Here is a 17538-nt window from a genome sequence, read left to right on the forward strand (position 1 = left end):
TGGCAGAGAGATATAAATAGTGTCATTTCACCATTGCAAAACAGGTATTATATAGTTTGTATGTTTGCATATCTATATAAAAATACCAGAAAAGTATCCACGAAACTTTTCATAGTGATTATTTCAAGTAGGGAGATTAAGGAAGGAAAGATGCAGATCTTTCCCTTTTTCATTGTGTATTTTTTGGATTGCTTGCAATTTTTACCACTAGCCTGCAACACTTTTGTAACTTAAAATAAAGGGGTTGCCTGGTGGCTCAGTCAGTTAAGCATCCGATTTGGTTTCGGCTCAGGTCATGATCTCACGGTTCATGTTTTCAAGCCCCCACATTGGGCTCTGTGCTGATGGTGTGGAGCCTGCTTGGGATTCTCTCTCTCCCGCTCTCTGCACCTCCTCCACTTGCTCACTCTCTCAAAATAAATAAACATTTAGAACATAAAATAAAGAAAGGGGCTTGGAAAAGTGAGGAAATTGTCATAAGCAAGAACTCCGCAGTCCCTCACTCAACAATTAGTAAATGACTACTGTGTCAGGAACAAATACTTTCCAAAGACAATGAGATTAATAAGTTCCCTTCTTCATCCTCTTTTTCTCCCAGCTGGACATCTACTCATGACTGTGCTCTGCTCACGATCCAGCTTAGACCACAGTGTTTTTCTTGGTCAACTCCTACACACCTTTAAAAGGTCAGCTTATGGGGCACTGCCTCACGATGCCTTCCCCAATACTCTCAGTGGAGTTAAGGAATTTTTCCCTTTGGACTCCTTGCCCCTACCTCAAGAGACCCCTATCACTTTGCTATAATTATTTACACACAAATCTGTCCTCCCAGCTTGCCCCCTGAGACTCCATGAGCTGTGTTCTAATAGTCTTGCATTCCCCAGCAGTGACCACAGTGCCAGCACTTGGCAGATGTACAAATGACACCATGACACCGCGGAGGCCGTGGTACAGGAGGGTGAGCACTCAAACTTCGAGGCTAGGCTCACACTGGAAGCTAATGAATATATCTGCACCTTGGGGTATTTTCCATCAGTAAAATTGGAGAAATATTAGGTCTGACCCACACAACATACACAAAAGCATTTTTTGAAATCACAACCTGCCAAGTGAAGGTAAGGTGCCATCCCTGCTCCACTACTTACTCGGGGCCTGCCCCTGGCTAACTTCCCAACTCATTCACTCTAAGGCTGTTTCACTCTAAACTGTAGCATGGGGATCCTGACAGTGGATAACCTTATAAGGTATTTTTATGTTAAGGGTATTGGGACAATTATATTAAACCACGTAAAAGAAAAAAAAACATTTAGTCCAATGGTTGGCACAGGAAGTCCTAAATAAATGGCACCTATTATAGTTATTACTCACAAGGTTATTTATTTCTTCCTGAGCATGGGACGCAATTAGGCTGGATGTAACTTACATCAAGAAGATCTTGGAAATATTTTTTTTTCTCCCATGGCAAAAAGCCCAGGTAACTGTCTGCGTGATGCTGCAGTTTTCTGCCAGGTAATACTTCATTAACATCGATATAATTGTTCACATTTTCCTCCATTCTGTGTTTCTCTTGTTCTTTCCCTGTGATTTTTTCTTTTGCCATCTGGTCTTGCAGTGGAACAATTCGAGATGAGAGTTTTTCTTTTGACACACTTTCGCCTCTTACTTCTTGGATCAGAATTTCAGATCTAAATTTGCCTTCCATTTCTAAGTCTGGGGGTGGATTCTGACTCTGGTAGTGGCCATTCACTTTTATTGTTGCTGCTGGAAAAGTTGACTTCTGTAATCTTTCAAATGTTCCCAAGCTATATGGCAAGATGCTTTTGTGAACCTGTTTTTCCAGCGGGGCCTCTACACTGTCATTTCTTTCATCTGTTATTATAGCTTGATTTCTTTTTATTTTAGCATCTGGTAGGTTCTTCAGAAATGATCTCAGCAAAGCTGACTTGGACAGGTTGTACCCTTTCACAGTGATGTCTCCACGTTCTAGTTGCAAATCCAAGTTACTGAGACTCAACTGGGCCTCTTTCGGAAGGAGTGAAATATTCACTTGGGGAATTTTCATCTCCACTTGGAATCTTCCTGTTGTGTTGCCATCATGTCTCTTGAACTTTGGAAAGCGTTTCTCTTCAGGAATATCTTCAAACAGGATTTCTGCCTCTGGTAGAAGTGTCGTGGGGCTGACCAAATTTTGGTAAGATTTCTGGGTTGTAGAATTCACTTTGGGTTCCTCTCTCGTGTCAACCTCTACTATTATCTGAATTTTGAACTCTTCATCATTTGTATTTTGAAACGTGAGATTAAAATGTATTGTGGTTGCATTCATTCCACTGTGCATTATGAGGTGGATGGTTTTCCACTTATTGGCAATGGAAGCATGTCGAATTATTGGGTTGTCGCTATAGGCACCTTCAATTCCTCTTTTGGCTATTTCTGCAAAGCTGAAATAAGGCAGGCATTCACCTTTTGGAATAACATAGTGAGTCTGGTTTGGGAGAAGTGTTACTTTATACAATTCATGAAAATGATCTAGAGGAAAAAACACAAACATGACTTTAAAAAATGAGGCATTTTCCCCTCCTTTTCCTTTAATTCTGAAGGTTTGAGTTTTCACTTTCTAAGAATGACTTTAAATTGACTTCAAAATAGTCAAACATTCTAACACAAGAGCTGCTGTTATAGGGCTCATTTTACTATCTGAAGCAATCACTATTATCAACATGAAATGCAGGGTCTAACTTACTATAGAGATATGGCAGATTTCAGTGATGAACTTTCAGCTTTGTGTCCATTTGAAAAAGTATGACATTCTGCCCAAACGACCACCACTGATAAGCTATCAGCAAGATCCAGGGGCACGTGGGTGGCTCAGCTGGTTGAGCATCCAACTCTTGATTTCAGCTCAGGTCATGATCCAAGGGTTGTGGGACCGAGCCCCACATCAGGCTCTGTGCTGATGGTGGAGCCTACTTGAGATTCTTTCTCTCTCTCTCTCTCTTTCTCTCTCACTCTCACTCTCTCTCACTGCCTCTCTACCCTGCTTGTTCTCTCCCTCTATCTCTCTCTCACTCTGTCTCAAAATAAACACTAAAAGAAAAAAGATCCAATATTCATTATATTGGATTTAGTACATTATAAGGTCTCTTTTTATTATTTCTAAATTAAACCTTTACTATATATTTTCAACAAAGGTATATCTGCTTAGTACAAAATCAGCCAGACTGGTGCAATAGCAGGAAAAGCAGCAGCTCCAGTATCTACTATTTTTTAAAGATCTCTTACTTTTCACTTACTGCTAGTTTGAATGCAAGGATGGGTGAAGAATACATAGAGAGTAATTATTTTAAATAACAACAAACTCCCCTCTACTCATCAAGGATTTTGATCCCCTTATTCTAAATATGTTTTTACGGCAATAAATATACCTTGCCCACAGTCGCCAGCATCAAACCCACAGGACAAGACATTGCAAGCCTGGTCACAGAACTTATCAGCAAGCCAGGAATTAGCACATCCTTGATTACAGTAAGAAACACTGTTTAGACCTCCGCCAAACTGCCAGGGCTGTCCAATTCCAATACTCCCAGTACCCCCGCCTCCTGCGACGTAGCGACTCCCGCCACTGTTACCTGTAGAGGAAGGAAGAGAACAGGATCCTGCTGTGCTTATCATCTTGAACAAAGGGCAGTTTCTCTTTCTCAATAGTGCTATTGAGATTAATGCCTACATTTCAGTCAGAAAAGGTTCACCCAGATTTCATGTACCTTAAGAAGAAAACAAACTAAAAAGGGGACATCACTTGCCAGAGGATTAGGCATGGGATGACCAGGCCTTGGCACTCACTAGCTGTGCAGCCCTGAAGTACAAACTTGCTCCAAGGGGCGTGTGGGGGGGCGTGTGGAGGTTGTGTGGAGGAGCAGGGAAACAGGAAGAGGTTATTGAAGACTGATTGTCAGAACTGCCAAAACATGTCCAAATATGGGTGCCAATATCACTACCAAATGTTAAAGTTCTATTAGGGGCTGAGTTCTCTGGACTGCACAGATCCACCGGGTATGTCTGCATTCTCTTATTGCAGCTGCTTATATTTTTCAGTGCATCGGATAGATCTGACCAGACTACAACTTAAAGCTTTGCTTTTTCTAATACTCAACACGTTTCCAAATCTGTTTCCGCATGTGAAATATGGGGATGATACCTGTGCACATATTCTCTCTTCCTTAGGTGACTAAAAAATTCAAGTGAATAATGGAGAATGCTTTATAAACTGAAAGGCAATCAACAAATGTAAAAACACGTTATTATCAACAAGTGTAAACATAACCATGTAAGGGGGATGCTGAAGAGAGAAGATCTTTATTTCTCTTTAGTTACTCACTAATAGCAAGCTGCTGCTGAAAGCCACCAGCTGTGAGCTCCTACAAGACCCAGTCAGAATGATTCTTGCTCTGAGTTTACATAATTAAGGCTATTCCTGACTCTCGTATTTTATATAATAAAAGGCATTTTCAAGTGCAGGGCCAGCATGGAAATATGCCCTCAACAATGGCGAATATGAAAAAACTGATCTACATGGGGACAGTAGCCCTACTATCTCCAGAATCTATGGATTACTGATTGTTTTCATACAAGCAGAATGTTTAAGTCACTGTACATATTCAATAATGACAAAATGAAAAACCGTTCAGGGGTGCCTGGGTGGCTCAGTTGGTTAAGTATCTGACTTCGGCTCAGGTCACGATCTCGCAGTTTGTGGGTTCAAGCCCTGAGTCGGGCTCGTTGCTGTCAGCATGGAGCCCGCTTTGGATGCTCTATCCCCTCTCTCTCTGCCCACCCCAACTCTCACTTGCTCAATCTCTCTCTCAAAAATAAACGTTAAAAAAAAAAAAGAATGAAAAAAGTCCATAAACATGAACAAATTACATGTGAACACACCCTTACCGGAGCAGTCACCACCATCCCAATCACAGGCTGAATTATTACAAGCCTTGTCACAATAGCCATCTTTGATCCAGGAACCTGGGCAGCCCTCAGCACAGTTTGGCACAGGCCATGTCAAATAAACCTAGGACAAAGCCAGAAAGAAAATGGTTTCTGACACTTTCCAATCTCAAAGTAGGATTCCTTTTTAAAAACAGAAGAAGAAAAGGAAAAAAAAGAAAAGAAATTGAGTGAGCCTCTAGAAAAGGTTACAATTTTCCCTGGGCTGTCTGCATCCATGTGGCATATATTGCATTAAGTCTGCAGGTACCTGCAACAGTTTGCAAAGTCCTCCTGCTCTGTTGATGATTCTTACTAAGTACATTTACTCTTTTCCATTACTCAAGGAAAGCAGACAAGGACTCAATTCATGGGTTAGTTTTTCACATGGTCTTACAATGTATTTTGAAATAAAATAGCAACATGTCAGGCTTGAATGTGAATAAAAAACGTGCCAAAGCAGGTGGAAAGTATATCATACAAGTCACTGCTTTTCTGTTAACAACTGTCATTAACTCCCAAATGTGTTTATGTATAATCTTGTCCCAAGGCTGAGAAAAGCAGCAGATGAACTCTCAATATCCTTACGTCTGTGCATAAGGTCCTGTGATACATTATCAGCACAGTGTTCTGAGTTGTGAACTCACCTGCTTTCAAAATGAGTGACAAGGTACAAGGTTGCTTTTTTTTTTTTTTTAATGTTTATTTATTATTGAGAGACAGAAAGACAGACCATGAGCATGGGAGGGGCAAAGACAGAAGACAACACAGAATCCGAAGCAGGCTCCAGGCCCTGAGCTGTCAGCATAGAGCCTGACACGGGGCTCGAACTCACAAACTGTGAGATCATGACCTGGGCTGAAGTCAGACACTTAACTGGCTGAGCCACCTAGGCGCCCTTATTATTTTATTTTATTTTTTTAATTTTTTTCAATGTTTATTTTTGGGAGATAAAGACAGAGCATGAGCAGGGGAGGGGCAGAGAGAGAGGAAGACACAGAATCAGAAGCAAGCTCCAGGCTCTAAGCCGTCAGCACAGAGCCCCACACGGGGCTCGAACTCATGAGTGGTGAGATCATGACCTGAGCTGAAATCAGACACTTAACCGACTGAGCCACTCAGGCGCCCCACAAGGTTACTTTTTAAATTAAATTAATTTTTTAAAAAATGCACTCCATGCCTCTGCGTGCTCCATCTACTTGGAGTGTCTTTCTTCATCTAGTTAACTCCTATTTGTTCTCAAAGTTCACTTCAATTCAGATGGGAATTAGTCTCTGGTCCGGATTTCAGCCTCCTGAACTCCCACTCTTCGCACCAGGGCATACCTGCCGGCACGGAAATCGCCGTTCAAGGCCCCGATTCTGTACGTCTCCACTGCCGAGCCGCAGCTCAGCGTGGCAGCCCCACAAACACAGAGGAGGCAAGTGAACAGGGGAGGAGAGGATGAGCACTCTGGGGAAGCATAAACAGCAACAGGAAAGTAGCTCTGTGCAGTTAGCACTTCCACCTGCAGTGTTCTGGCACTTAAAAGCTTATGACTAAGTCTCCAACTCATCACTGATTCCCTCCAACAGCGCCACAGGGGTACTTCTAGCTTCCGCACTTTGCAGACAGGAAACCCACATCTAGTCACTGGCCCAGGACGGTCCTCAACCGTTGCTCCGGGCTCTGTGCTCAAAGCCACTTCCCCATCATGCCTCTCAAAGCCAGAGTGAGACCACTGCCTTAAATGAAATTTTATCCACGGCTGTAAGCAGAAAAGTGAGCTCACTTTTATCCTGGCCATTTTGCTGATGTTCTAACCACGATTTCATATTTCATAGTGACTTTACTTTTTTCTGCTGTTATTGTAATAGAATAATTTAGAACGAGGGTTCTAGGTGTCTGACAGGGCAGAAAAGTAAAAAACTACTAGGGAACAGTTTTTGTACTCCCAAATTATTAACTCTCCTGAGCTTAGCACTCAAAACTGAATACAGTAGTACGCATAATCGATGTCCTGACCTACTGTTTATAACTTCTAAGTGACTTCTAAGCTAGGCATCCCTTCCTCTTAGGCACTCACCTTCTGACCTTTGGAGTGACTATAAAAATCATCTGGCCACACATCCTTCCCAAACATGACATCGTCGTTCAGATAAATAAACTTCTGGGACAGCCCTTCGATGCGATGAATGTGGCTTTCAATAGCAGGTGAACTAAAGGTAGGCAAGTGGCTCAAATTTCGAAAAACATCCTTTTAAGCAAATGACAACATAAAAAGGCAAGAGAAAAAGAGGGCGGATAAGAATCGTTTTGTTTTGGTTTTGGTTATGGGAGGAAGGAAGGGAGATGAGAAGAAAAATGAAGGGGATGCAGGTGGGGAGGGGGAGGGTACGGGGAATGAAATGAGGGATAGGTAAAGGTGCAGTGAGCAACAGAAAAACCACAGCCTTGTGATACATGGAAAGTCATGGACCTGGTGTGTGACTATTGTCACTCGAGGATTATCAAGGTTCAGCCAAGAGGGAATCTGCCCATTGGTGACAATGAAAATATTCCGAACCCATGGAGCATGCCTCTCAATGGATCGCAGGGAGTATCTCAGCTCTTCATTATCTTCAAAACGGCTGGCAGAAACATCTTCATCCTGCTTAGACTGAGAAAACCATTTCACACGTGAAGATGTAAAATACCACTTAAGTCATACCTTCTCCTCCTGGCTATCCCTCTGCCCAATCTGCTCTCAGGCTCTGGCAGACTTTTAAAGACCAAGCCCTACATTTGAACATTACAAAAAAAATGCGAAACACTTGGCATATTTAAAACAACAACACAAGGGTGCCTGGGTGGCTCATTTGGTTGAGCATCAAACTCTTAATTTCAACTCAGGTCATGGGACCAAGCCACACATCAAGCTCCGCCAGGAGTGTGGAACCTGCTTGGGATTCTCTCTCTCTCCGCCCCTCCCCACCTCTAAATAAATAAATAAATACATACATATGTACCCAACTTTTTTTTGTACTTTTTAATTTTTTTTAAGTTTGTTTATTCTAAGAGAGCTAGCAAGCGTGTGCATGAGTGGGGGCACAGAAAGAGAGAATCCCAATCTCACAAACCCATGAGCTCATGATCTGAGCTGAAATCAAGAGTTGGACACTTAACCAACTGAGCTACCCAGTTGCCCCCTTTTGCACTTTCTAAAGAGAGAAGTTTCTCGGATCTGATTCTAGGTCACTTCGGTTAATGTTAACCAATGGCAGTGATTGGAAAATTAGAAAAGTTCCAATCAACTCCTCTCTCTGGAAATCCTCTTCCTTCTAATATAATGACTTACAAATCTTTAACAATCTAAACCCTTGATCCAGGTTCATGCCTTACCTGGCTGATGGCACTCAGGTCCCACAATAAATAGGCAGGACTTATAGTCAGTTCTTTTCCCTCAATGGTCATGTTCTTCTTGGTCTGCTTATTCAGTTCTTGGAAGTCTTTGGGGTTATTCAGTTTCAGAAGTGCTACACTGGCCTCTGAATACAATTGCAACTGTAAAATAACAGAAGGGTTACCCAGAGAAAAACTCAACCTCAAAGAAGAGACACGTTTGATCCCAGTTTGATCTTTAATGTTTAAATATATACATAGTGTATGATGCATACTTAAACATATTGTATATATATTTAAAGATTAAATGTATCTCTTTATATAGATTATGAACTAGTAAGGCTATTATCACCAAAAGAAGACCTGAAGAGGCCAGACACAATTCCCAAGTGAACGGAAGAGACCAGGCATGTAAAGCAGAGCGAGTGGTGAAGTTGTGGGAAATGGGACATTTCAGGGCCATCCACAAGCTGCAGCCACTGCTCAACATTGACAAATGCGGCCAGATCCTGAGACACCAGGATCCCCGAGTGTTGTAAGAAATCTCCCCATTTTTCAATGCTGACTCGAATGTTTTTGATGGTCATGCTCTCAAACAAAACACAACTGGTCACCAATTGTGACCTTTGTTCTAGAATATTACCAATCTGCTTCTACTGGGAGAAACCTGCAAAGTAACTGCCCAGACTGGCAGAGAGCACGCCTGTTAGCAGGGTCTCCAATCGGCTTCTGTGCCCCACATTTAAGAGGAGTACCTTTGACAGGACTGACTGTAGGACTTCCATACGAAAAGTGCTTTTGGGGACAAAGCTTTCAAAGAAATCATGTCTAAGGGAACATCACAAACATCAACATGTTTTACAAACAGGCTTTCCCACCACTACCAGAGTCCACACCACCCTTGAGCTGTTTCATGTTCTAACTCTGTATCATTCAATTTCCTATGAAAAGAGGCTTTCAGACCTTAAAGGATAGGGAGGATTGGAAACTACTAATCTTGGAAAGCAAAACCTTCTGCCCAACTGACTCTTCTAACAGGGTCAGTTCCTTAATTTATGACATCCTTTCTTACTTTATAAAACAGAGCAAACATAAATCATTATGGGCTCATTTTGAACTCTTGTATATGCCACATGACTATATTTACCTCATCTTTCAATGTTTCATCAGCTTATTTATGCCAAAAACTAGAAGTTAAAGTTAGAATTTCATTTATATTTTTCCCCTTAACACAAATTGTGCGTGGGTGTATGGGCATGTCCATGCACAAGTGGATACTGTCTTCTGACAGATTACCTTCTTCCACGCTAATGGCACCTGGCATATACTAAGCACTCACCGAAGGTCAGCTCCCACTGCTGTCATATCCTACCTTGCTATGTGGTGGGACAGGTAGGAGGCAGGGCAGATATTCTTCTATCCGGACATCTACTGAGTCTCACTGCCCACCCCAGCCTCCCCTGCTCCACCCCTCCCTCCCTCACTGCCTCCCACAGCACCTCTGAGGGCTCCCTGGAATATAAAATCACCAAATGTTTATAAATGTAGTGTTTTAACATTGGGTAAATATCCTTATCTTAATCTCTTTATCCGAAATGACTGTAGTCTGGGAAACCATTCTGAAATTTCATAGACATTTTCCTAATTAGAAAGATGAAAGGTAAAGAGCTTCAGGAACTATTTACATGTTGAAACAAGCTTTTCTGCTGCCATCAAGTTGTGAGTGGTGAAAAAGTTGGGGAGGAAGTATCCTCTGATAGCCACTAGGTGGCACCCTAATCCTGGACACTTAATTACTTCTGCAGGGAGACAGGAGGTGGTAAGGAAAAGTGGGTGTAGTAAGTGCCCAAGGCTGGAGTTCCTAGTTTGGGCAACTATGGGCAACTGCCTCCATATATAGCTTCTTATGTGAAATTATCATTTCATCTAAGTTCTTTAAATTATAAGTTTCTCAAAGAGAGAACAACTTCTACACCCACCCACCGCAGACCCACAACAGACATTTCTTTAACCTGATGGAGAAATAAAGGTTTGTTATTTTTAAGCCAGAGATTTCAGGATGTTTGTTTACTATAGCATTATCTAGAATAATGGATCGATATACCTATACATGGTGGCATAAGGTTAGGGGAAAAACATGCCAACTAATATAAATGAAAAATAAACTCATTCCAGTAATTAGACAACTCAAGAATTTTCTAAAACTAAAATCAGTTCCAGAGTTGTTTGTTTAATCTACTGAAGTGCCTACTTTAGGAATAAAACAGGCCAAAGGGTACTATCCTTTAAAAGAGCAGGTGCATAAGGTAATTTCAGGGAAGTCACTAAAATGAGCATCAATGCAGTATTACAATAATTTACTGTTACCTTGAATGTGCCTTGAATAGAGGTTTGAGGGAACAGAGTCCAGGTAGGACAATATGGTGTTCTCACCCCCACCCGCATTGTCCTTCCTGTCGGAACAAACACCCTGGTCAGCCTTCAAGGATCTGTACAGGCTCTTAGTCTTTGAAAACTTCTCTCATGTCTCTAATCCACATAGACCTTTCCTGACTCTAAATGCCAACCCGAAGCCTCTGCTACTCTGCTCGATACCTAATATCACACTGTCTTGTCTTGCTGCTTGAATACTTCACATGCACACATACTGTCTCTAAAACATGACTCTAAGTAGCTTGAAGATAAGTCCATGTTCTCTACTTCTTTTGCACACTCACTCAGCAACCAGTAGCACTGAAGCATAAACCAAATGGTAGAATGTACTTGAGAGCTCTGGGAAGATTCTTCCACATGCTCTAACATATGTTAAAGAAGTGAACGAAAAATCAAAAAACAAGTGAAAACTCCACTATGAGTAAAAATGACTGAAAATACAGAATGATTTAGAGTGAGCTAAAAATAAAGACCAAAGGATAATCTCCTTTCCCAAAAGGTGAATTCTGTGTCCATCATGTACAAAAATTCTACAGATAAAGGGTTATTAATGACATCAAACTAGAAAGCTTTTAATAGAAAAGACTTATTTGTAAAACTATAGGCCACATAAGAGTTTCAATGAATTCAAATCTATTGTTCTGCAACTGCAACTACATTCAACCCTACTTTCCCTCCTCGGGAGTGAGGAGATTCTGGTTTTGCTCTAAACAGAACGATAAATGCAAAGTTGTACGTATATGACTATGGTACCAAAACCCAAAGTGACTTCTTAGAATAATCACACTGCTCAAACATTTCCCTTTATATTCCAGGACATGGTACACGGCAGGTATGTTCTCAGTCACAGCATTTCTTCTTGCTCATGCCTTCCACAAGCATTTCTGGAGTGGCCCCCTAGGTGCCAGGCCCTGTGGTAATCATGAGGGGTACACAAGTGAACAGGCAGTGCCTGTCCTGGGCACTCGTGCCCAGGCAGGGTCTAAAGGACATAACCGAGCCCTGGGTGCTCGGAGGCCACAGGCCTACCTCAAGTCCTCCTGGAGGACCCTGGGAGGGCAAAACGGTCCAGCTCGTTCAGGTCCTGAAGTCCAGTGTCTAACAGCCCTCTTCTCCCACATGCCACAAAGCACCTCTAACATAACACGCCCTAAGCTAAGCTCTGGATTTCCTTTCCAAAAAACTTGCTTCTCCCATGGAGGCTCCAAATGTGGTTAAAGCCATCACTTCCATCTTCACTAGTAACATCCACTTCCCCTTTCATTTTTCCTTCCCTCTCACCAATGGCTAATAAGTCACTAGGTCATGCTGAGGACTTCTTGCAGATGTTTTTGGAACCATTCTCATCACTGGCACCATTGCCAAGGCACTTGCTGAACCTGAACATCTTGCCGGGCTATAGCCACAGTGGCTGAACTGGTTTTTTGCACAGCCTCATCTTGCTTAATCTCTGCCTACCATACCTTCACCTATTACATTCCTTAGAAACAGATTAAGTGCTCCTGGTTGCCCCCTGTCTCCAGGATAAAGTTCAGGCACCTTAACAGGAGATCTTTCTCAATCTGGCCTCAATCTCTTTTCCCCTTTCTCAGCACCAGCAAAATCCCTGCCTGGTTTCTAGCCTCCAGGAACCAGCTGCCTTGGTTTTCAGGAAACCATTGACTTATAGGCCTCCAGTCCTTTGCTCAAGCTGTTCCCTACTGTTGGAATGGTCTTTCCCCCTCCCTTCTCTGCCAGAAGAACGGCTGCTGTGTTCAGGGCCCAGCTAAGATTCCTTCTATTCTGCAAAGCCTTCCTTGCCCCAGTACAACTAAAGCCCAGGTGTTCCTACAACACTGTATAAACACTTACTTGGAAGTGATCACCCCCAAAAATTACTTAAATGCTTTTATTCACTCAGTGATCCTTAGCACACTCCCTGGCACACAGCAGACATTTACTAAAAGCTCACACTCTAAATGGAGTGACAGGAACCCAGTGACAGGAAACTTCATTCTCAAGGTATTCATAATAAAACCAGGAAGAGGAACCTACAGAAAAACAGTCACTCGAAGAATTGGCCTCAACTGCTGATACACTCCTCTTGTTCCCCTTGGTCATTTTCTCTTTAGCCTCCAAAAACCAGAAGTTCTAATCCCTGAAATTGATTGCAGGTGTTGGCATCAGGAAAATGACCTGTAATGAATGTTGTGGGTACTCAGCCTGACCCTCAGAGGGGGTGATAGCCTCCACAAAGACAAGTCTGGGAGTCCAAATAAAGCTCCAGCTGGGTGAATGAATGGTGGAAGGGGGTATCATCATGCACAGAGCACAGAGCTTGCTGGTACTCCTCGTCCAATTCAAGGTACTCCCCCGCCCTACTTCTACCTGCACACACCACTCCATACCCAAAGTAGTTTGCTGAAGGGTTAACTGCTACTAGGATTGGCATTCTTTGGTGGCACACACCCATCCACCAACAGACGCACCAAAAGCCGTCAGCACTGGTGAGCACCTGCAGCAGCCAAAGAGCAGTGGAGTGGTCAAACCCGAGTGGAGGATGGAGATGTATCATGAACCTTCTTTCCTTTAAAAATGTATTACAGTTGGAATCATATAAACAGGTTCAAGAATGTCATTCTTTCTGCATAAGGAAGTTGAGCTAACAGTCAGAAGTACCGCTACACGTGTCTATAATTCTCGAACCAATAGCTTGGAAGCCAAGAAGCTAAATAAACATTGGGGGAAACGAATGCTAATCTATGCTTTTATCTGTCCAAATCAGTACGAAAAATAAGTGATGGGAGAAAAACACATGCAGAACAGTGAAAAGAGGGATCCCTCCTTCCCACCACTCACATAAATTGGCTACAAATGATCAGAGACTTAAACATAAGACTTGATACCATAAAACTCGTAGAAGAAAACAAAGGGAAGGATCTCCTCCATAGCAATCTTGGCAATGAGTTTCTGGACGTGATGCCAAAAGCACAAACAACAAAATAAAAAATCAATAAATGAGACTACATCAAACCCAACAACTTCTGCACAGCAAGAGAAACAATTAACAAAATGAAAGGAAAACCTAAAGAATGGGAGGAAATTTTTGCAAACCATATATTAGATAATGGGGTTAATATCCAAAATATAAAGACCTCATGCAGCTTAACAACAACAAAATCCAATTTAAAAAGGAGAAATAAATAAATAATAAATTAGAATGAGCAGAACTAAGTAGACATTTTCTGAAAGAGAACATTAAAGTGGCCAGCAGACATGAAAAGATGTTCAGCATCACTCATCATCAAGGAAATACAAATCAAAACCATAATGAGATACCACCTCATACCTGTCAGAATGGCTACTATCAAGAAGTCAAGAGACAACAAGTGCTGGCAAGGACGTGGAGAAAATGGAACCCTTGTCCACTGTTGGTGGAAATGTAAATTGGTCCAACCACTATGGAAAACAATATGGAGGTTCCTTAAAAAATTAAAAATAAACCTACCATATGATGCAGCAATTCCACTTCTGGGCATATAGCCAAAGGAAATGAAAACAGGATTTTGAAGAGACATCTGCACTCCCATGTTTATTACAGCATTATTCACAATAGCCACGATATGGAAACAACCAAAATGCCCATCAACAGGTGAACAGATTAAAAAAAAAAAAAAAAAGATGTAGCATATATACATAATGGAATATAGTAATATTCCATTTGGCCGTGAGAGGGGAGGATATCCTGCTATCTGTTACAACATAGATGGACCTAATGCTTAGTACATTACACTAATAAGTGAGGCAAGTCAGAGAAAGACAAATTATATGTGGAGTCCAAAAAAGTCAAACTCATAAAAAACAGAGTAAAATGGTATTTACCAGGGGATGGGGGACTGGGGAATAAGACCGATGTTTTAAAACACAAACTTTGCAATGAGTAATAAATAAGCCAGAGAGAGCTAATACACAGTATAATCAATATAGACAATACTGTGCTATAATTATGTAGTGATAAATACTGCTACCATGGCAATCATATTACAATACATAAATGTATTTAAAGTAACATATCATAGGGGCACCTGGGTGGCTCAGTCGGTTAAGCAGACGATTCTTGGTTTCAGCTCAGGTCATGCATGATCTCACAGTTTGTGAGATTGGGCCCTGCATCAGGCTCTTTGCTAACAGCGTGAAGCCTGCCTGGGAGTCTCTCTTCCTCTCTCTCTGCCTCTCTCCTGCTCGCTCATTCTCTCTCAAAATAAACATTAAAAAAAAAAGTAACATGTTGTACACCTTAAATTTACATAGTGTTATGTCAAACTTTTTCAATTTAAACAAACAAAAAAACTTATAGGAAGGAGGAATATCTATTTTTAAATAACTGAAGATCAGTAATAATTCAACCCTGATCTAGCTGCACACTACCATATTTCCAGGTACCAAAAAAAAACAGGAAAATATGAAAAAAAGAAAGAATATAAATATCATTCTATTACCATCGCACTTACAGAGGTGATGTAGTATATCTTAAAACAGTGGTACATTTATGGAGAAAAGAAGTTAAAGGGAACTTTAGGAGTGGGGCAGAGTATAAAAAATATGGTCAAGACAGGAACTCAAGAACTCTCCAATCACTGCTCTCCCCCACCATTGCTTCCTCATCTCTACCCTTTCACCTCTAAATTGTTAAACGACATCAATAGAAGGAAGTAAGAATCAGGAACCTGACCGTGGCAGAATTTAAAGAATGTTTCCTTGCAAAATCAAGAAAACCAGACCCTAAAAATTTCTGAGCCCAGAACTTTATGCCTTCTGTTCTAAGAAAAAGGCATTCATGTTTCATAACCCGGAATGTTTCTGACAGAACCGCAGGCGTCTTGACATAAGGTCAAAAGGAAAGAACACCCACACAATAGAGCAAGTGGCTTGAAAACAATAAATGTTAAGGAAAAGGCATGTCTTGGGTCAGCCTCCAGAGTCAACCCTAAGAAATGGCATCAAAGCATTAAGAGTTAGGGGTGCCTGGGTGGCTCAGTCAGTTAAGCATCCAACTTTGGCTCAGGTCATGATCTTGCGGTCTGTGGGTTCGAGCACCATGTTGGGCTCTGTGCTGACAACTCAGAGCCTGGAGCCTGCTTCGGATTCTGTGTCTCTCTCTCTCTGCTCCTCCCCGACTCACACTCTCTCTCTCTCAAAAATGAATACATGTTGGGGCGCCTGGGTGGCGCAGTCGGTTAAGCGTCCGACTTCAGCCAGGTCACGATCTCGCGGTCTGTGAGTTCGAGCCCCGCATCAGGCTCTGGGCTGATGGCTCGGAGCCTGTTTCCGATTCTGTGTCTCCCTCTCTCTCTGCCCCTCCCCCGTTCATGCTCTGTCTCTCTCTGTCCCAAAAAAAAAAAAAAAAAAAAAAGTTGAAAAAAAAATGAATACATGTTAAAAAAAACTTTAGAAAAAAACCAAAAACATATGGAGTTAATAGGTACAAGTTCTAAATACGTTGGTGGCTCAATTAGCTATTAGTGAAGAAGGCTTTCACGTTATCAAAATTCCAAGTATCTGACGCATCCTTCCTCTATGAGTGAAGGCTCTTAATAAAGGCTCAGGCTGCAGTCCCTGTCTACTTACTGTGAGTTTGACCTCCCCTACTCCCTCCCCTGTGCTTCCATTTCCTTGCACTGTCAGCTCCACCAGGGCTTTTGTCTGTTTTGTCTACTGCTATACTCTCAGCAGGTGTAACAGCACCTGAGACACAGTAGGAGCTCATTTGTTAAACAAATGAATCATGTTTCTGTCTGGGAATCCAGTAAACCAAGTAAGACTCTTCGACTTTTGCCCAAATAAAAAGAAAAGGGTAAGGATCTTCCATAAAGAAAGACAACACTGTGGCAGAATAGAGACCTGCTCTGCTTATGACTATCAGCTATGCTAGAATTCAAATGGACCACAGAGAACAGTCGGGCATTACATGAAATATGTTATACTCACTGCTCAGTTCCTATGCTCTTACCAGTTTTATTTTAGAAGAAAGATTTTCTGGCAATTTTGTTTTTAGTTGATTTGTTTCCTTGAATGTCAGTGGAAATCCACTCAGGAAAGCCAAATCTTGCATTAGCACTAACCCAGGGACTTCTTTATCCGTGGTCTAAAATAAGAGAGGGAAAAACACAACTCACTTTCCACACCATATGGCTGGTAAAAACTTACAGCTGGGAAAACTAGTAAAGATTTACTACATCTATCAACCAGCTTCAAAATCAGAACATTACAATTACTTAAATTGGCACTCATTAATACTTGTAAGCTAGGCTGAGAGGAAAAGTATCAAAAAGCCTCTCAAGGTAAAACAGCTTTATTACTTATACTTTTATTCTAACCTACTGTATAAATACAATTGATTTAAAATAACATACCAAATAGCCCCTCCAAACTGTCTGTTTGCTGTTTCCTTTAAACATTCCATTCTGGGCATCTTCAACTACAATAAAGAATACAATAAGCAAGCACATTCTTAATGAATACTACTATGATATCTGCCAGGACACTACAAAGCATTTTGAGACTGTATAGCAGATTGTTATATGGTCTCAAAAACAGGTAGCTGGGGGAAACAAAATTAACCCATCCAACAAAAGGGGAATGATGTAATACCAGTGTGCAATTAAATGCTAAATTTTGCAGTGCTGTAGAAGAGATTCATACAGGCAGCAGAAACATGAAGATGACAGATTGAGAGAATCGCAGATGTAGGAGCAAACATCGACATATTTAATAAAAAAAAAAAAAAAA

At 41.5% G+C, this 17538-nt stretch overlaps 1 protein-coding gene across 3 annotated transcripts in view; it reads right to left on the reverse strand.

Moving 5' to 3' along the window:
- Positions 1-17444, reverse strand: part of GNPTAB (N-acetylglucosamine-1-phosphate transferase subunits alpha and beta) — a 48225-nt gene extending 30781 nt beyond the window's left edge. For 2 of the 3 annotated variants that reach the window (XM_049626160.1, XM_049626159.1), the window contains exons 1-8: positions 17163-17444; positions 16760-16894; positions 8338-8499; positions 7436-7615; positions 7043-7213; positions 4939-5062; positions 3423-3626; positions 1424-2526 (exon numbers count right to left, since the gene is read on the reverse strand). In XM_049626160.1, coding sequence (XP_049482117.1) covers positions 1424-2526; positions 3423-3626; positions 4939-5062; positions 7043-7213; positions 7436-7615; positions 8338-8499; positions 16760-16894; positions 17163-17258 — 2175 coding nt within the window. In that variant the 5' untranslated portion in view covers positions 17259-17444. Of the gene's footprint in view, positions 1-1423; positions 2527-3422; positions 3627-4938; positions 5063-7042; positions 7214-7435; positions 7616-8337; positions 8500-8700; positions 9783-16759; positions 16895-17162 lie in introns of those variants that run through there. The other variant, XM_049626162.1, reaches the window with a different exon arrangement.
- Between the last annotated feature and the right edge of the window lie 94 nt (positions 17445-17538).

This window comes from Panthera uncia, chromosome B4, assembly GCF_023721935.1.
Source record: "Panthera uncia isolate 11264 chromosome B4, Puncia_PCG_1.0, whole genome shotgun sequence".
NCBI lineage: Eukaryota > Metazoa > Chordata > Mammalia > Carnivora > Felidae > Panthera > Panthera uncia.